Source organism: Convolutriloba macropyga, chromosome 10 (genome assembly GCF_964194025.1).
Source record: "Convolutriloba macropyga chromosome 10, txConMacr16.3, whole genome shotgun sequence".
Classification (NCBI taxonomy): domain Eukaryota; kingdom Metazoa; phylum Xenacoelomorpha; order Acoela; family Convolutidae; genus Convolutriloba; species Convolutriloba macropyga.
This window is the reverse complement of record NC_134477.1, coordinates 46,307,267-46,328,733: the sequence shown is the minus strand read 5'-3', so window position 1 is coordinate 46,328,733 and position 21,467 is coordinate 46,307,267. Positions and strand designations below refer to the sequence as shown.

General features: G+C 35.9%; 1 protein-coding gene across 1 annotated transcript in view; it reads left to right on the top strand.

Moving 5' to 3' along the window:
- LOC142348165 (uncharacterized) overlaps nt 1-21,467 on the top strand; it is a 53,735-nt gene that overhangs the window by 6,727 nt on the left and 25,541 nt on the right. Inside the window, exons 6-9 of the mRNA XM_075399396.1 lie at nt 3,709-3,893; nt 11,923-12,154; nt 12,379-12,636; nt 21,016-21,066. Coding sequence (XP_075255511.1) covers nt 3,709-3,893; nt 11,923-12,154; nt 12,379-12,636; nt 21,016-21,066 — 726 coding nt within the window. The remainder of the gene's footprint in view (nt 1-3,708; nt 3,894-11,922; nt 12,155-12,378; nt 12,637-21,015; nt 21,067-21,467) is intronic.

Genomic DNA, 21,467 nt, shown 5'->3' with positions numbered 1-21,467 from the left:
TTCTTCGCGCAGAGCTTTTAAACAGCAAGTGTTCAGCAAAGTAATCCAAAATGAAAATTTTCGGTATCGAAAAACGAAATGAAAAATAAGACCGGCATAAACAAGTAAAGCTCAGTTTTAGTTGACCAATCTTTGACATTGTTCTAATTAGTCTTATTTTCCAGGTTTAATTTTATACCGCTAATAAAGATGTTCACTGTGTCCTCACATGAATAATTGGGAGTGTACAAACTTCAAAATCTGATCGAAATAGCGCATATTTTTCTGTTTTTTTGTGAAAGGATCAATTTCTTGTTCCAGTCAATCACTATCCGCCGGGTTTTTTTTTAAATTTTCTCCGTTTTATCGAATCAATAATATGATGAAGTAAATGCTTGATTTTTGTTACTGGATGTCTCTGCACCCAATCAGTGTTGTGAAGTATTCCCGCAGAGTTCATGTTGACCAAAGCGTCATTTTGTCAACGCTCTTATTTCGTTCAGTTGAGTTCTCCGTTAAATTTTCCTGTCTTTCATATCCCTGTCACCGAAATGTTTTGCACCTCTTGTTAACGCTCCAGCTTCAAATAAGGTTTTCCTTTAACTTTTTATTGCCGTTTCAGACAGTTTTCCTGAATATTGTCTTTTTAACTCATTGAGGATTGAGCCAGCTATCGTAGCGCTCCTATTTTTACAATTCAAAGACTTTGAATTGTATTGGGGTGCTGTCTTTTTTTAAGATCTCTTCACTTATTTTCATGATTTTTGAAGTCAAATTGGAGTGGTGATTTTGGTCACGCCGAAACAGTAAATGGAGCGAAAAAGCGAGTGGTTTTGCGGCGTGAAATTTTTCGGCTCTTCTTTTAAAGTAGAGTAAGGAAACGGTGTTTGAACATAAATTTAGGCAAAATTTTTCCTTGACCGTTTTGACTTTTCGAGTGACTTTTACGCCCTTGACTTTTTGTGATCTAAAATTCTCTCTCAATTACAAGTAGCTGAACTCAATTGGCGGCATTTTAATACTAAAAGTCAATTGAAAAATGCGCCGAAACTTGTGCCGTTTTCCATTTTAAATCTTAATAGTAGTATATGTTAACCTCTAATGTGGTTATTTGAAGCCCACTATCGAACTGCTTAGTCCCATTTAGGCCCCCTCCCCCGACTGAAGCAGGCTGCAATTGATTAGAACCCCCACTAGTTGTTCGAGAGCAATTCTTCCGACGTTTAGTCGGTTATGTTGTTTTTATGAAAAATGGTTGCTGGACTGTTTTGACTTTTTCGTTAGATCGTTCTCGAACATTATTCTGCTCGGTTATGGGTTATGTATATGGTCGTGTATAGTTCTGGGAAGCCTTAGACAATTAGAGCTCGAATGTTGAAGGCTTCCCAGAACTATTCTCTAACTAATTTAGGCCTCAGTTTTGCTGTTCAAAACTAAAGGGAGAATTCAATTGAAGTTTAGAGCAACATTGCAATTCTGCATATTTCCAAAGAATACATTTTCATCGACTCGTTTTTTATTAGAGTTAATTTTATTGTTTAATAGCCGCACAGCGATAGCTCGTGATATTATTGGCCTTCTCTTGGTTTTTACAATTCAAAGAATTTGAATTGTTTTGGGGCGCTGTCTTTTTTTTTTAAGATCTGTTCACACATTTTCATGATTTTTGAAGTCAAATTGGAGTAGTGATTTTGGTCACGCCGAAACAGGAAATGGAGCGAAAAAGCGAGTGGTTATGTGGCGTGAAATTTTTTCGCTCTAAATTTAAAGTAGAGTGAGAAAACGGTGTTTGAACAAAAATTCGGTTTCTCGTTGTGGTGATTTTTTGTTCACATGCGGCAATTTCACTTTTTTCTGTTTTTTCGATATTTTAGATTGGATTTTTTTCTGAATGCTTTTCCCAACCCATGCATAGTTCATTCTAGGCATAGTTTTTGTTTGAACCAAGTTTTCATTTCTAGCTAGTGGTTTTTTTTGTACATATGCGACATTTTTATATTGATTCTCTGTTTTTTTTTTCGTTTTTTTAAATCTGATTTTCCAATTCACTCATAGTCCGTTCTAAGTTTTAGTTTTTGTTTAGTCAATGAAAATTCTTTGAATTGTACGTCAGGACTTGTCCTGCTATGTTTTTTTTTCATCGTCGTACTACCTTAGCTTTACCTTTTCGCTTTACCTTAGTTCACAGCTTTGTCAACATTTTGCGTGAAATCTTTGTGACTTCTCTAGGCTAGTTTCCTTCTTCTTCTCTCATTGTGCTAAATGTGTTTTTAGACAGCAGTCGCTCAGCAAAGCAATTCAAAATGAACAGAGTCAGTATTAAAAAAACGGAATAAGAATTAGAAGCGGGATAGACCCAATTTTAGATGGCCTTTACTCGAACTTTGTTCTCTGTTACCATCTGTAATGCCTATTGGTATTGCTACTAGCCCCTGTTGTCTCGCTACGAAACAGCAGTATGTTCAGCTCCAACATGACATCAAAATAGTTAGCGCTTGATAATTGTTTTTGTTCAACAATCATTTTTTATTGTTTTTTTCCTCTTGTGTCAATCCCAATCTTGGTTATGGGAATCAACGACGGCTATTTTCCGGCAATCTGTCGGTTATGTTTGTTTATTGATTTTTGATTATTCGAGAAAAATTTTTAGTCAGAGATTACTCACCTCAGCTAGCTACGATTTTGCTCTCTACTCATGGTGAAAGAACTGTTAGTTGTAGCATGAAGTGCTGTGAAAGACTAGAAACTTTGTTTTCCTTTTCACTCGATTTTTTTAATGTTTGTTTTTCTCGCAGTTTAATTTTTTAGAAGGTTCCACAGTGCTGTGCTGCTTTCCGATCTTTTTCAATTTTTTCAAATTAACGCGAGACTTTCAAATTCAGTGATGTTTTTTCACGGGATGTTGAAAAATATTTTTGAACCAGATCACCGAAGGCTATAACAGATTGCCAATAGAATTTAATTTGAATCTTTTTTTATTATTTCAATGTTTTCAATTTTTTTTAAAAAAATATCAATTTCCAGTATAGTTTGCCATTATTTTTACAATTATGGAACGATGTTTAAAGCAATTATTGCAGTCCCGCCTGTTTTTGTTCTGAAAAAGGTTCACGGTTTTGTTCTAGAATATTCTGGAATAATGCTTTTTGAGTGGTTTCGAATGACTTTGACGCTTGGTATGCATTTTGCATGAGCTAAATTGCTCTCTCGTTACAATATAAGGCAGTTGTACTGAATTGGTAACAGTTATTGTTAAAAGTAGAAGAAGCGTCGGTTTTTTTGTTCAACTTTGCAAATGCTTTTTTGTAAATTTAGCTGAACTTTATTTTTTTGGAAAAGAAAATATATTCGTTGCTCATACTTAGGAGCGAAAATTTTGATATGGCAAATTTGAAAATGTTTTTTTTCGCTGGTTCCTCGGTTTGCGGCTTTTCCTCTGGCTGCAAAGAATTTTTTTGAATTAATTTTGGTTTTCGGAAAAGTGAAATTATGTTTTATTCGATAATGAAACTTAATTCTTGCATTGCAGAAGTAATTTTCGCACGATTCCCTATTCACACATTTTCAACGGCCTGTTCTGGTGGATTCATTAAGCTATGATTTTGTTGTCAATCTCTCTCTCAAACATATTTATATAGACGAGGTCTCTATTTCTTTCAAAAGTTGAGGGATTCAACACTTAATGGAAATATATGGGTTCTCATAATCAGTGTAGCTATTTGCTTTTAGATATGCAAAAGATTGGCCACTCTTTCTTGGTTGAGAAAGAAGAGTCGAAACAGGAGCAGAACGATGCGGAGAGTGGTGGTGGTGCTCCTCCCAGTCCACAGCAGCAGGTGCCAACTGTCAATGCTCCACAGCAGAATGGAGGTCCTGCTGGAGGAAGCCCTCTTCAGCAAAAGGGATCCATTAATGTAAATACCATCAGCATTCATTTATTTGCCTCAACTCTTTGCATATGTTGACAAAGATTGTGGGGTCCAAGCTCAAGAAGCTTTTTCATACAGATACTTTGCGTTAACTTCTTATTGGTTTGCATTGAATCTAGAGCTTGTCTTCATCGCTACTGTTGTTTTCTTTAATGAACTATAAATATGTTTGTTTTTTGGATTCTTAAATGCAGTTCTTTAATAGCCGCGTCAGCAATTCCAGGGGCTATATTATAGCGCTCCTAATTTTTTTTACAATTCAAAGAATTTGAATTGTATTGGGGCGCTGTCTTTTTTTTAAGATTGTTCACACAATTTCATGATTTTTGAAGTAAAATTTGAGTAGTGATTTTGGTCACGCCGAAGCAGGAAGTGGATCGAAAAAGCGAGTGGTGTTGCGGCGTGATTTTTTTTTTCGCTCTAATCTTAAAGTAGAGTGAGAAAATGGTGTTTGAAAAAAAATTAACTTTCTTGCTAGTGGTTTTTTGTTCACATGCGGCAATTTCACTTTGATTTTTACTGTTTTGTCCGTTTTAGATCTAGTTTTTTGTTTTTTCAATGAAAATTCTTTGAATTGTACGTCAGGACTTGTCCTGCTATGTTCTTTTACTTCGTCTAACAGATTTTTGCTTCGTTTTACCCTGACTTCTTGGAATTGACTTTTTCAATGACTTCAGTGACTTTGCAGTTACAATTTGTGTTCGTGACGTCAGTTATGCTTTTAGGTCAGTTGCGTGACTTACCTCACTCAAAAAATAACTTCTGAACTCACTTATGGAACTTTAATTTTTATGAATATTTACTAATTAAAGGTCAATTAGTGTGCATCTAAGTAGTGCCGAACTTATATGCCCTAATTCCGGAGTAATAGAGTCTTGAGTTTTAATATCAAATATTAATTTTGGAAAGCTCCAATTTTCCCCCAGGGCTTTTTCCTTGTAGAGCAAATGTGTCTCATAAAAATGACAGTCCTAATCTAACCCAAAAAGTCTAGTAGTCTATTAAAAAGCTGTTGGTCGATCTGTCAATCTTATTTCTTCAGTTGTTTCAATTCATGGTAGGCCACAAACGTCTATGGCGGCTATTTTTCGGCAATCTGTCGGCTATTTTTATTTGTTTCTATCTCAAGCGGAGTTTGTAGTAATTATATCAGTACTGTGGTCTTTTTAATCCGATGTTTTGCTCGACCAAGTTTTCGTCTTGACTTTTTGGCCTCAAAACGGGATAAGCAGGTCAAGGACGGAGGGCAATAAGTTCTTTTTGAGACTTAGGCTTATTTTTTTCTAAAGATATGCGGTTAACTGAAGCAATTTGAGAGTCGTAAATTCATTTTGTGAAAGGAGGTTCTAAAAGTTTGACATCTCCCCTTTTAACCCTGCCCACTCCATCTAATTACAACCTTAACCCCGGATACCTGCCCTCACCTTCGCTCAACGCACACCTTCAATTGTGCTAATAAAACTAACCTTCCTAAGCTGCGGCCAGCTGCTGATTAACTGAACTGCTCGCCATTTGTTTGAGGGAGATGCGACCGACGTTGGTCTGTTATGTTCGTATATTTCAATCTCAGTCAAAGGGGGTTATTTTTGGACAGTTTGCAAACTATGTTTTTAATGACACTGATGCTGTTTGTTTTTAGCAACATCAGACAATTTTTGAGTTTTATAACCTTTTTGGGTTCCGTTTAATACTTTGTACACTTCATCGCATTATTGACAGGTACTTGGCGCTTTCTAATAGTGCATTTTCAAATTTTTTCGTCTGATCGATTCATTGGTTTTGATTTTATTTTGCTATTTTCTCGTTTACTGGTATTAATAAATATGGTATGTTTCGTTTGCTGGAAACTTTTATCGGGTTGGGGATCAAAAATTTTTATTTCAATGACTTTGATAACATTTTTCACAAAACATTAGTGACGAAAAACGTTAGCAATGATGCCAAATTTTCCATTGCTTCAATTTGTTAGTGCATTCTTTTTCATCGTGCTTCTTATAGATTCGTAATGTGAACGTTTTCAAACCACTATTTACTCGTATCAATTTCCTTTTAAATGGAGTTTTTAGGGTTTTGGCTGTTAGGGTCCAGGAAATAAACCCCCACGGAAAAAAAACCCCAGCTTGATTTTAATAGGAAATAAACCCCCACGGAAATAAACCCCCACGGAAATAAACCCCCAAGGAAAAAAACCCCCATTTTATCATTGAAATAAAGACAATGAGACTACAATTAAAAGTAAAAACAAAAATTTAAACACGCACGCCTAAAAAAATCACGTGATTTTTCACGTTCTTCATGACGAAATCACGCTTTCACTTTATAAAATATGCATTTCAGTGCCAGCAATGGGATATGAATCAGTCAGTTTTATTTCAAAAGATTTCATATTTAGGCCTCTATAAAAAAATAAGGTTCATACTCAGAAAAGGGGGGGGTAAAAGCGTTGCCACCCCCGAGAAACCTACCCCTGACTTAAAAATCACTCAGAATAGTACCGTCTAAATCACTTTACCAATCTTTCATATTTGTGCTTCCTATGGGCAGTCAATAAGGGACAGTGCTTAAAGGGTTGACAACCCATCCTCCGTGCTATGGTACCTAACCACAGTCATGGTGCTGTCTCTTGCCCTACGGTGGGGGAGGGGACAAACACCGTTCAGGTAATAGAAAGAATTTTTGTGGTGGATGTACTGAACAAACCAAACTTTTAAGCCTATTTGGCTGGTTTTCAATCAACCTTTTAGGACGTGCTGTATCAAATGCGTCTACATACAATCAACAGCAATCATTTTGTTATCTTAATCCAATTATTGTGACATTATTGCAACAAAATTTCAAACTAAGCTCATTCTCTAATTTATTAAATTTGAAATCAACAACCAAAGTTCCAACTAAATGGAAACCTCTGAGTTTAACAAATTGTGTTACATTAAAACCAACAAAGGCGGAACAAAACTTATATATCAAGGTTTCGCTTACATTAAAAAGAGAGAACTCAAGAATTCTACTAATTGGGAGTGCGAATTAAGAAGAAACAAAGCACAATGCAAGCGCGAAATTTGGACACTTAATGACCTAGTTATTTGGCAATCGTCCTACCAACATACACACGCACCCGACTCTACGCTAATTGAGGTTTACAAAATTAACAACCGGATTAAAGTGGACGCAATTGTACAAGAATGTGCTTCAACTCAATGGATTCTATCGAACAATGTTCTGACCGCCAGTGCCGAATGCGCAATTAAAATGCCTACAATTTCGCACATCAAAAGACGGATCCGCCATATCAAACAGCAACAGAGAGGATCTGGGCCAATTCCAAAGACGGACGACTTTGAAATTCCCGAGAAATATCTAACTACGAAGAAAGGCGATGACTTCCTCTTTGAAGACGGAAATGTTCAGCAGTCGGAAAAGAGGTTTCTGATCTTTGGAACCGAATACAGTTTGCAATTGCTCAGCGACAACAAAGAATGGTTTGTTGATGGAACTTTCAAAAGCTGTCCCGACAACTATCAGATTTTTACTGTGCATTGCCTCGACAATGGAATAACAGTCCCACGCATATACGCTCTGTTGCCAGACAAAAAACAGGCAGTTTTTGGAGTTTTTTGGAGACGCTACACATACAACAAGCGCTTCAAGAGTTTACCGTCGCACAACAAAAAGGGGGAAGCAGATAGTGAAAGAAAATGAAAATCATGGCAGAATAAAACGAATTTTTGTGCTGCACATGAATATCAACCATTAGATTATTTGGGAGCAATTTCTTCAAACATGTCATTTTGAGAAACTGTTTCAATCTTTTGCTTTTTATCTGTGTAATTCTGTTAGAATCTGTGTAAATCTATATTTAATTCATTTAATTATTCAATTAATTAATTTTGATTGAGTTTATATCTCTTTGACAGTCAATTGCGGGTTTATATCCCTGGGGTTTTTTCCTTGGGGGTTTCTTTCCGTGGGCTTTTTTTCCGAAACCGGGCTGTTATTTTACTTACGTGTACGTAGGGACATGATTTGATGACCCTAAGCGTCTTTTCCTGTATTTTGGCTGGCTGTCATGCCTTTAGCTCTTTCCATTCTCTGGGTTGAGAAGTATTTTTTCTGTTAGTTGTGAATTTACTGGACGCTTTTTTAGTTTTTTTCTTTTTCTTTAAAAAATTAATACTTTTCTATCACGGTTTCAGCTAAATGTTGAATTCAGTAAAAACTGAAAATTGGGATCAACGGATAAAGTCTTTATGCATTAAGTTATCAGCGAGTTTTGGGGTATTGCTCATGGCTTGTTTAATCAGTGTTGAGCTTATTGTCCGACAGTTTTGAGATTGAGTTCAGCAGATTTATGTTATTTGATTTAATTTCGACTAAATTAGAAAACCTGGTGATACTTGAAATGCACTTAGAAATTTTAAATTGCAAATTTTGATTGTTTGATTCCTGAAGTTCCCGCAAATACTGAAACGAAGAAATTAAGTACTTGGTGAAGTAAAGAAGATGTCAATATCAGTTTGTATATGTACTTTAGGAACACCAAGAAACTTGCAAACCGGATATGAATACAGAATGTAAAGTCTAATACCGCTCGTGAGAACAATTGTTTAGGTCGATCTGCTGAACAAAAGTAAAAAAAACGGAGAGATTTAAAGTCATTTTCGCTCAAGCATTGTTCTGAAAGAGACAAAGAAAAGTTTGCGTGAAAATTTCTTTGCTTTGCAAGCGCATTTTCCTATCACGTACGGCTTTTTACCTCTGCATTCAATTCTTTGGATTGTTTTTCAGGACTTGTCCTGTTGTTTGTTACGGATTAAACAGGTTAAGTGGTCAATAAGTATCATTAGACTCAATAGCTAGATTTAGTAATCTTTCAAGTACATAGTGCCCTGAAGTTGCTCTGAAGGCCTAAATTCAAAGTAAAGTCTTTTTATAGCTGCGAAGCTGTAAGCTGAGCGAAGCTATATTGCGGTGCTCTTGGTTTTTTACAAATCAAAGAATTTGAATTGTATTGGGGCGCTGTCTTTTTTTTTTCTAAGATCTGTTCGCACATTTTCATGATTTTTGAAGTCAAATTGGAATGGTGATTTTGGTCACGCCGAAACAGGAAATAGAGCGAAAAAGCGAGTGGTTTTGCGGCGTGAATTTTTTTCGCTCTAATTTTAAAGTAGAGTGAGAAAACGGTGTTTGAACAAAAATTCGGTTTCTCGGTAGTGGTTTTTTGTTCACATGCGGCAATTTCACTCTGATTTTTACTGTTTTTTCAATTTTTTGGATCGGATTTTTTTTCTAAATAGTTTTCCCAATCCATTCACAGCTCATTCTGGACCTAGTTTTTTGTTAGAATCAAAATTACATATCTCACTAGTGGTTTTTTCTCCATAGCAGCATTTTGACATTGATTTTCTGATTTTTTTTGTTTTTTTCATCTGATTTTTTTAGAAGTGGTTTTACTAATTCACTTATTGTCCGTTCTAGGTCTAGTTGTTTGTTAAGTCAATGAAAATTCTTTGAATTTTACGTCAGGACTTGTCCTGCTATGTTTTTTTCTACTTCGTCGAACAAAATTTCGCTTTACCTCATTTCGCCGCTTTTTCAACATTTTGCGTGAAATCTTTTGACTTCTCTAGGCTAGTTTCTCTCTTCTCTCATTCTGCTAAAAGTGATTTTGAACATCAGTTGCTCAGCAAAGCAATTCAACATGAACAGAAGTATGTTCAACTACGAAATGGCATCAAAATAAATCGGACTTAAAAAATGTTTTTGTGCAAAAATCTTTTTTTTTTCAATATCTTCTCTTCTTTCAATCCCCAATCATGCTTATTGGAATCAACGGCGGCTATTTTCCGGCAATCTGCCGGGTTTGTTCTCAGATCAGTTCGTAACGTCTGTGTGAGTCCGAATGCCGGGCAATTGGGTCAGCAAAACCTATTTTCCTGTAGCCTGCTTGGTGCTGAACAAAGCGTTTATAAATTTAAGAAAATTTTCCTAAGTTATGGGTTTGCCCGGTAATTTAGATCTGAAAAACTTTCGGAGTGTTCTCTCGCTTTATATATCTTGAATTAACATTTTTGAGTAGAGTAAGCATAGTAAAATCTATAGAAATCGAAATATTTTTTGATTGTGTCGAAATTGGCGAATGTTCGGCGTAATTAATAACCGCCGTCAGCGTCTGAAAGGCTATTATTTAAGCTCTCGCCTTTTTTAAAAATTGGCTTTACGTTTTGATCACGTTTTTCGTTGTACATAAGTCACGATTTTCACGTTTGACTTCGCTCCCTGATTCAACTGAATGGATTTTAAATTTTTTCATGTATTGAATTACGTAATGTAGTGAATACTGTCAAAGTCAAAAGAGCACAATCAAAAGAAATGGGGATAAAAATATACATCCCGGTGATTAGGTCATAATGCATTAGGTTATCAAAGTTCATTAAAGCGTTTGCTAGCTGGCGTTAGGATTATGCTTAAGAGTCTTCAGCTTAGAAGGTGAGTTAAGTGTAATTTTAGAATATAGCCGAATTCGCACGCTAAATAAAAAAGTTTTGACACCTAGAAAAATCTGTCAATTTCTCTCTTATTTTTTTTTCTTTTTCTGTTTCAATCCCAATGTGTGTCAAGAGGGTCAACAGTGGTTATTTTCCGGCAACTTGCGGGCTATGTTTATCTCAATGGCTACAGAGAAAACTTTAAACCGCCAATCGTGTACACAATCAGCTCCGCTATCTTTTAGCTCTGATAATCTTGAAGGCGTTTAAGGGTACTTTGCGGTAATTTACTTGCCTGGTTTATCTAATTCTACTCTCTTCACTTTTGGTACTAACATGGAACAACTTTTCATTAATTTTTTGAATATATTAATATTTCTCACATGCAGGGGGTTTAAAGTTCAACTGGGATTTGTATCGTTTTCCCGTGAATATTTTTTTTGGTTTGCATTTAATAAGTGGGTGTGGGCAAATTAGTGTTTCAACCCTAACAATGGTTTTTACAGCCTGGAAAACGGTGAAACTATCCAGTAAAAGTGACATATCATAGGGAGCCCCTGCCAATCGTGTACACAATCAGCTCCGCTATCTTTTAGCTCTGATAATCTTGAAGGCGTTTAAGGGTACTTTGCGGTAATTTACTTGCCTGGTTTATCTAATTCTACTCTCTTCACTTTTGGTACTAACATGGAACAACTTTTCATTAATTTTTTGAATATATTAATATTTCTCACATGCAGGGGGTTTAAAGTTCAACTGGGATTTGTATCGTTTTCCCGTGAATATTTTTTTGGTTTGCATTTAATAAGTGGGTGTGGGCAAATTAGTGTTTCAACCCTAACAATGGTTTTTACAGCCTGGAAAACGGTGAAACTATCCAGTAAAAGTGACATATCATAGGGAGCCCCTGCCAATCGTGTACACAATCAGCTCCGCTATCTTTTAGCTCTGATAATCTTGAAGGGGTTTAAGGGTACTTTGCGGTAATTTACTTGCCTGGTTTATCTAATTCTACTCTCTTCACTTTTGGTACTAACATGGAACAACTTTTCATTAATTTTTTGAATATATTAATATTTCTCACATGCAGGGGGTTTAAAGTTCAACTGGGATTTGTATCGTTTTCCCGTGAATATTTTTTTTGGTTTGCATTTAATAAGTGGGTGTGGGCAAATTAGTGTTTCAACCCTAACAATGGTTTTTACAGCCTGGAAAACGGTAAAACTATCCAGTAAAAGTGACATACCATTGGAGGGGTGTAAAACTGTTAATGATAGGGAGCCCCTGCCAGGGGTTTTATGGCTGTAACCATTTTCGGTCTATAATGGAAGATCAGTTAAGGCTGTGAATATGCAATATTATCAAACAAAAGGCTCTGGTAAAGATAATATCTGATAGTGTTACATAAAATATGGCCCTTGTGAGTCTAAGCTGGAGCCGAAATCCCAGCTTGTCTACAATTAGCGTTTTGAGACTCAACTGCATATGTTAAACAACATTAGGAACTAATTATGCAAATTCTGTTTTAGATGGCGAGTCTTAATATAAAGAGCAACTATTTGAGCAACAAGCCATCGGCAGCCGGACAGTTTGCAACTGGTGCTGGATACAAGTACACTGGACTGCACAATGCTCCATCTGTAAGGCAATCCTCATTGACTAACACCGCATCATCAGGCAGCAGTTTGAACAATGCTGCCGGTGGGTCTGTGAATTCATCCTCACCTCAACAGTCCAACTGGAGCATCAACTCTAACGAACGTTGGTACTTTTTTGCCTGTTTTACCCAACCTTAGATTTTAACTCACAACGAGCAATAATTTTAAATGTAATGATCACACATCTTTCGCCTAACAAATTTTTCCTCACGAAGTTGAGTAAATTTACAGAATTTTTTTTTTGCAGAAAATCGTTTTTCCATCCTAATAAAAGGTATAATTTCTAAATGGTTACAAAAAATTTTATAAAAATTGTTATGTTAATAGACCAGCAAGGGTCCTTTCCTCCTGCACCGTCCCCACTGATGACAGCTGCTCAGGGACCAAGAAAGTCGCGATTACCACCTCCACCCCCAACTTCGGCTCCCCCTCCGCCCCCTCCACCCAAGCCCCATACAGCTCCACCACCTCCACTAAGTCCACCTCCACCTGTACCTGGTGCGGCTACGGGGGGTAAAATTCCACCGCCACCTCCTGTTCCACCACAATTGAATATGGATTTCACGAGGCCTGTTAGCTTGGGACGTAAGTCAAACGCAAAATTTCAAGCATGTATTTAATTTCCTGTCCAATTTCATTTTCTCTACACAGATATTGTTCTGTCTAAGAGCTTGTTCTCTTAATTAGACGGGGAATTAATTTTCAACAATGGAAGTTCTGTCATTTAATTGAAGTGTAACTGGATAATGATTGAAGATCTATGATTATTTATTACGAGAAATTTTCCTGAGGTGTTATTTGTTATCAACATGCTTATCGGCGGCTTTTTAATGTAAAATTTGGTGTATCTTTGAGTACAATGATTATATGGTAATCATTGGTTGGAGTCTTTAGCGTCCCCCTCTTATTAAGGGGCGTGTTAAAAATGGTGATCAAGAAGTCGATTTGTATTCGTGAACTTCTTTTCACAGAATGTAAAGTCTAATACCGCTCGTGAGAACAATTGTTTAGGTCGATCTGCTGAACAAAAGTAAAAAAAAAACGGAGAGATTTAAAGTCATTTTCGCTCAAGCATTGTTCTGAAAGAGACAAAGAAAAGTTTGCGTGATAATTTCTTTGCTTTGCAAGCGCATTTTCCTATCACGTACGGCTTTTTACCTCTGCATTCAATTCTTTGGATCGTTTTTCAGGACTTGTCCTGTTGTTTGTTACGGATTAAACAGGTTAAGTGGTCAATAAGTATCATTAGAGTCAATAGCTACATTTAGTAATCTTTCAAGTACATAGTGCCCTGAAGTTGCTCTGAAGGCCTAAATTCAAAGTAAAGTCTTTTTATAGCTGCGAAGCTGTAAGCTGAGCGAAGCTATATTGCGGTGCAAAGAATTTGAATTGTATTGGGGCGCTGTCTTTTTTTTAAGATCTGTTCACACATTTTCATGATTTTTGAAGTCAAATTGGAGTAGTGATTTTGGTCACGCCGAAACAGGAAGTGGAGCGAAAAAGCGAGTGGTTTTGCGGCGTGAAATTTTTTCGCTCTAATTTTAAAGTAGAGTGAGAAAACGGTGTTTGAACAGAAATTCGGTTTCTCGGTACTGGTTTTTTGTTCACATGCGGCAATTTCACTCTGATTTTTACTGTTTTTTCAATTTTTTGGATCGGATTTTTTTTTCTAATTAGTTTTCCCAATCCATTCACAGCTCATTCTGGACCTAGTTTTTTGTTAGAATCAAAATTACATATCTCACTAGTGGTTTTTTGTTCTCCATAGCAGCATTTTGACATTGATTTTCTGTTTTTTTTATTTTTTTCATCTGATTTTTTTAGAAATGGTTTTCCCAATTCACTCATTGTCCGTTCTAGGTCTAGTTGTTTGTTAAGTCAATGAAAATTCTTTGAATTGTGCGTCAGGACTTGTCCTGCTATGTTTTTTTGTTTCGTCGTCTGCCGCTCTTTTTTCGTTTTACATTTGTTCACACAGCAAAGCTGAAAAAGTCAATTTTTCTGAATGACTTCTTCCGCTCACTAACGGCATTTGCGCGCGTGACGTCATTTCTCACTCGCTTTAGCAAAAGTTTTTAGGTTATTTGCGTGATTAAATTTTGATAATACGTGACTTACCTCACTCAATAAAATGACTTCTGCACTTTAAAACTTAAGTTAAGGTCAAAGGAACTCATTTGTGCAGTAAAGGTCCCTAATAAGCGGCTTCTGTGGAATTTAACAAGCGTTTTTAATTTATCGCTGAATGTTTTTTACCTAGTTTTTTGAGCGGCGTCGATTTTTGTTTTCAATTGAGATCTGTATCTGTTTCTATCTCTATTACATTGCACGCAGGTCTATTCTTTCGCAGCTATTCCGGCAATCTGCCGGCTATGTTGTTGAAATTTTTAACCCCCAAATTTTGCAGTTTTAATTTTTTTTTTTGCAGTTCTTTGGGTCTTGATTAGACGTTGGTCCTAGTCCTTTGAAGTCTCGATCAATGTGATTTTTCTTTCCTTGTCCGTTTTGCTTTGGTAATTTTTACCTAAACACAAAAAAACGGTAGTCAGTTTTCATTTTTTTTGATGGCTGCGAAGCTGTAAGTCGCTATATTGCGGTGCTCTTGGTTTTTTACATTTCAAAGAATTTGAATTGTATTGGGGCGCTGTCTTTTTTTAAGATTGTTCACACATTTTCATGATTTTTGAAGTCAAATTTGAGTAGTGGTTTTGGTCACGCCTAAACAGGAAATGGAGCGAAAAGCGAGTGGTTTTGCGGCAAGAATTTTTTTCGCTCTAATTTTAAAGTAGAGTGAGAAAACGGTATATGAATAAAAACTCGGTTTCTCGGTGGTGGTTTTTTGTTCACATGCGGCATTTCACTCTGATGTTTACTGTTTTTTCGATATTTTGGATCCGATTTTTTTCTTAATGGTTTTCCCAATCCATTCACAGCTCATTCTAGACCTAGTTTTTTGTTTGAATTTAAAATTTTCATTTCTCGCTAGTGATTTTTTTCACATGCAGCATTTTGACATTGATTTTCTGTTTTTTCTTATTTTATCTGAATGTTTTTTAAAGAAATGGTTTTCTCAGTGCACTAATTGTCCTTTCTAGGTGTAGTTTTTCTGTTTAGTCAATGAAAATTCTTTGAATTGTACGTCAGGACTTGTCCTGCTATGTTTTTTTGTTTCGTCTGACGCTCTTTTGTTTTACATTTGTTCACACATCAAAGCCGAATAAGTCAAATTTTCTGAATGACTTCTTCCTCTCGCTAACAGCGTTTGCGCGCGTGACGTTATTTCTCACTCTCTCTAGAAAAATTGTTGGTAATTTTTGTTGTATGCCAAATATTGGGTAATTAAAGGTCTCAGTGGCCAACTATAGATACATAAATGAATTTAATTACTGCTATTGTATATAGTTAATGGTTTTATTGACTTTCTAATTAAATTTTTTCAAAAAATTCAATTTTTCTTCGACATCCGTTTTCTGGTTTTCATTTTTTTCGTTTTTAAAATATCGTATCCTTTTCGTAACTTCGCCTCATTATTTAGAGATCTCTTTAATGTCTTATTGAACCATACAACAATTTTCTGTTGGTTAAACGTCTTGACTGATGTCTTCAGGGCTTAGACAATGTTTCAGAATAATTTTGTGAAATTTAGATACTTTTCAATTTTTGTGGTTTTTGCTGTCATTTTGAAATAGTTGTTTTACAAAAAGACTTTATGATGTTCAAAGGAGACGCAACTGAAGATTTAATTTTCTCGCGGTGAAATTTAATGGCTTCAATACTGGTTTCTTAAAATTTTTTAAATTCCAGCTTGTATTTGTTGTTATTTTTTAGTCCTATGAGTTAGTCTCACTAATAACAGGAGCAATTAGTTTTCGAAGACGTTGCAAGATAAACTGTCTACTCTTTTAGTCTAAAGCTTATGTTGGCTGCGAATTTTGAAAATATTTGTTTTTTAAAACGAATGGATTTCTGAGATTTGCCAATCTTATGTCTGTTAACTTAGCTGAGCAGCTCTATAGACAAGTGACAAGCCTTATCTAATGAACTACAATTTGCTCTTTATAACGGTTTTTTTTCCTCTAATGGTCTTTGTTTTCGGTAGAATCAGTTTTTACAGTATCAAAATAAGGGGTGGTCCTCTGGCCATTTTAAGAAACGCAAACCAAATTTTTCAAGGTTTTCAGTGAACAGCTTAATGTTTTATTGTCTGGGACATCGTTTTCGTGCAAACTTTTTCATGCATTTTTTTTTTAAAGTTTTTTCGTGCATTTTTTTCGCCTGTATTTGTCGTTGTTGTTGTTTTCGTATGACATATCCTGAATAACGAAAGGTCTCAATCGTTCTCTATGGAGGTATAAAAGAATCTCTCATTTGATACATCATGTTTTTGATCAATTTGATATCAATTCTTTTCAAAAAAGCAACGCTTTATTAAACTTTGCCCTTTTGCTCATTTCTTGTGGACTTATTACCAATTGGCATTGCGGAAAAGTCCCACATTTTTCTCTAATGAAGTAAAGGTTAATCTTCTTTAGTATAAGTGTTATCTGATGCCAATTTGATTTGTTAATTAGTGGTAATCAAAAAATGGACAACGGGTTTTGGTCGTAATTAATATTTGTAATTATTTGTTTTTTATCACCGTCTTTTCGTGTAGTCATATTGTGGTAGTCACAGGTCTCATCGGCACTCTAAGGTAGATTGTTTTATTATAGTTGCGAAGCTGTAAGCTGAGCGTAGCTATATTGCGGTTCTCTTGGTTTTTTACAATTCAAAGAATTTGAATTGTATTGGGGCGCTGTCTTTTTTTTTAAGATCTGTTCACACATTTTCATGATTTTTGAAGTCAAATTGGAGTAATGATTTTGGTCACGCCGAAACAGGAAGTGGAGCGAAAAAGCGGGTGGTTTTGCGGCGTGAAATTTTTCCGCTCTAAATTTAAAGTAGAGTGAGAAATAGGTGTTTGAACAACAATTAGCTTTCTCGCTAGTGGTTTTTTGTTCACATGCGGCAATTCCACTTTGATTTTTACAGTTTTTTCGATTTTTTGGATCGAATTTTTTTTTGAAATGGTTTTCCCAATCCATTCATAGTACGTTCTTGGTCTAGTTTTCTGTTTAGTCAATGAAAATTTTTTGAATTGTGTGTCAGGACTTGTCCTGCTGTTTTTTTGCTTCGTCGTCTGACGCTCTTTTTTCGTTTTACATTTGTTCACACAGCAAAGCTGAAAAAGTCAAATTTCTGAATGACTTCTTCCTCTCACTAACGGCATTTTCGCGCGTGACGTCATTTCTCACTCGCTTTAGCGAAAGTTTTTAGGTTATATGCGTGATTAGATTTTGATCATACGTGACTTACCTCACTCAATAAGACGACTTTTGCACTTTAACACTTAAGTTTAGTTTGATTTTGTTTAAGGTCAAAGGAACTCATATGTGCATTAAAGGTCCCTAATAAGAGGTTTCTGTGGAATGAGTTTTGCCAAGCTTTATTATTTTATCGCTGAATGTTTTTTACCTAGCTTTTTGAGCGGCGTCGATTTTTTTCAATTTAGATCTGTATCTGTTTCTATCTCTATTATATGGCACGCAGGTCTATTCTTTCGCAGCTATTCCGGCAATATGCCGGCTATGTTTCATTTAGTAGTTTGTTGAACGATATGTTTATCTCTTCCTCATTTGGTAGACAATTAAGTTAAGATTGTATATGAGCGGGGCGGAACTTTATGTGCGAACGCACCTTACCGAGCCTCCTTGTTGGGTTTAGTGTTACGCTTTTAATTCTACAATGTAGTCTGTATTTGCCAAACTTACCGAATCTAAGCAAACTGCGGACCAAAGTAGAACACTTTTTCACACTTTTCCAATTTTGTCTCCTTTTTGCTAATTATTTCAATTCCAATTTCGGGCAGTGGGATCAACGGCGCCGTTGATTTGCTTATCCGCCGTGGGATCAACGGTAGGCGAGCAAATCAATTTATTGGAATCAAAGATTGGCCTTTTTTGTTGATTTGTGAAGTTTTCTCTGTTTTCTTGCGTGGTCTTCTTAGCTGTATATAACGTACAAATGTGTTTAGATCTGTTATGCGGGATCCGTACTAGATTTCGGTGATCACTGTTTTGCTCATTTTACTTTTTTTGTTCAAGTATGACAATGAAATTATTAGAGTACTCATGTGAGTGAATTATTGACTGTGCTTTGAGTCAGTTGTCACTTAGAGTGGGTTCTGAAAATTTTCGGCAATGTATTTTATTCGTAAGTGCAGCGAACATTGATGCCGGAAGTTGGAGGAGTGAATAAAGTTAATTTATTACGTTAGAAATAAACCGCCTTCTGCATACCGGTTTTCGAAAAAGAACGAGAAAATTAAGTGTGAGAAAACTCTCAGTACGCGAGAGACCGTTTTGTTATAACTTTAAAATTTTTGCTCATTAGGTTTGTGTGATGAAAAAATGTTTACTGGTGCTATGCCGCTGCATTGTTTGGTTGTAATTGCTGGTTACATGACAATATACCCAATGCCATTCTACTAATGTCAAAATAACCAATGCCATTGTACACAATATACCAACTGTTAGAACTCTTGCTAAGAAAACCTTAAAAGAGAAAAAAAATCGTCAAATGAAATGCCGCTTTTAGATTAAACCGCCGTTTAGGTCAAGCCGCTTTTTAGGTTAAAGCACCTTTTAGGTTAATCCGCATTTTAGTTCAAATTTGTGTAAAGCGTAACACATGAAAGATTACTCAAAATATCACTGCAAACATCAAAGTAGGTTCAAAGAGGAATTTGATCAGCGGTTAATGGTTTCACCGAAAAAAAGGGTGGCGGGTTAAATTCCGGTTATCAAAAATTTTTTCTCAAAAAACTGAAATTTGGCTTGGTACGATCGAAAACAAAAAATTGGGGGGAAGTTGGGAAAACCTGCCTATACCAGCTATGGGTGGTGCTGGAAGTGGTTGCGGAGGGGGATCTAGAAAATTATACCAAACAGAGAATCCACTGTCAAATTATTAGCTCTTCTAGTTTTTGAGTACACGCTTTTTTTCAAAGCTTTATTTAATAACACCACAAAGCGCACTTGCAACACCTAAATAAGCTCAATAATGTGTATCGTAAGCAAGTGGACGTAAATATGAGACATCGTCAGTTTCAAAATTTTTTGCACGGTTTTTGACGTTTTCAGTCAGAACTCTATATTTCTTTTGGCTCTTGTTTTCCTTTCCGCATAAGGATTTGATAATGTTGAAGTTTTGGTATGGCAGCTCCGAGCAAAATCTCAAGAAAAGTCCAAATGCAAAGAAGGTTGCCTTGAAAAGGGGCGTAACGCCCAAATGCCAGCCTTCAACTGCATTTGTAGTTCTTGCTAAGCCTTAAGCTGTATCTGTTGTGCTTCCAGAGGGCCAAAGATATTGGGCTTCTCTACTGAGCTGGCTATTGTTCTCACCTCAGATATACGTCCACTGAAAGTAGAAGTTGTCTCTTTTGTTGCTAAGTAGAGCATAAATACAAGTTAGATAATTCCTGCTATCTGAATATGAATTGTGAATAATTGTTAAAATTTTGTGGAAGATATTTTGAAATTTCCATCAGTGCCAAAGCGCTTTATTAGTTTTCAACGACTCTAGATTTTCGTGTGCTCCAAAAATAAGCATTTTCTCATTGTCATTTGTTCCCGGGTCATAAGGCAGATTTCTTTAAACATGACGGCTACTTAGAAATTTGTCTAATTGCTGCCCTTTGTACGTTTTCAGATGCTTTTTGACGGTTTAGTGTCCGATTTATTGAAGATCTGGATGGTTAAGACAGCTGCGTTGCAACATCAGACCCGATTGGTAACAGACTGCTGGCAATTATCTTATTATTGAGTGGATTCTGATCCGTTCATGCGGTCTCTTTCATTTGACGAAGAATCTGTTATGCTTGTACTTGTCCGGGAACAATTTTATGATTATTCTAGTTATTCTTTGATAACAATTGCTTAACTTCACATTTATAAGAGCTACATTTCGAGCATTTCCATTGCGTAGTAGTCTTTGTTTCTAACTTTTTGAAACTCATGTCCATCAAGGATTTGAGTTAATCGGTTCGGCTGGGACGTGCCCCAAGTAATTTTGCTCATATATAGCATCTAATTTATCTAACGAGTAGAGTGACCCCTCAAAATTTCTTGGACAATTTGATTTTTTTCTGATAATTTTGCGTCTTGTTTACTTAAAATGCGTCTAATTATTTAATCTGTACTTAGTTGTGACTGGTTGCCTAATTGTGGGATTGACGCTGATTTCAAGAATTTAACGATTAAATTATAAATAGAGTAGTTTGGCATTGGATATAATAAAAATGGTTATTTTGTCATTGGTTATTTTTGGAATTGGCTATTTTGGCACATTGGATATTTTGGAATTGGGTATTATGACAGTGGGTATTTTGGTATTGGGCATGTTGTCCTGATACCGTCATTGCTATCAGCAACATCAATAGTAATCAACATTTTGAGCTCTCTGTTAATCCATTTCTGACGTGGATCGATCCTACAAGCGATTTTTATTGGCTAGAGATGTTTTGCTTCTCCTTATTTAACTGCGCTTATCTACTTCGTTTTGTTACTTGTAAAGAGACAGTTAAGTTAAACCTGAAAAGAAACGAAACGAAATGTTATTCGAACTGGTTTAGTCTCACCAGATGCATCGAAAGGTGAAAGTTGATATGAACATGAAATGCGTTTTGTTAAAAATAACCAGGTTGCTTACATCTTACAGTTAGCTTTTTTCGGTGCCTGCTGCTATAAGTTTTTTATAGCATTTACGTCTAATGCGCAGCTATCGACCATGTTTCGAAATGGTTTGATTCCGTTTTGCTTGCTAGCTGCTAACAGCAATAGTCAAAAACTTTAGCCTGCTTTATGGTTCACCTATAGGCAGTTTCGGCCTATGTGTATACCTGTAACTCAATTCATTATTTTTTAGCTGATGGGATTCTCCCAGATATCGAAGATGAGCACAATGATATGCCTAAAAGTAAGTAGTTAACATATCTCTTCATTTAATTGATGTAACTCTTCATTGATGTATCTCATCTGTTGAACCTGGTAGCAAAATCAAAGGGGAGTAAAAAGGGGAGCTATCTTGCAATATATTTGTAATTTTGTATCGAAGAAAGTAAATCTGTAATATAAGACTTAACAGAATTTCCGATGAATGATTTGCAACAAAATCAGTGTAAATTTTTCGAAAAATTTCAAAGAAAATTTTTGACACCCCCCTAATTTTTGTTCGAAAAATTCTCCGATATGTTCAAACTGGGCAGTTAATGCGAGTATCAGTATAGTGAGTGTCACTACTTTTTTTTATTTTTAAATTTAACTTTCTACCTCTTCAATAATATAATATCGTTATATCCAAGAGCAGTTTACTTTGAG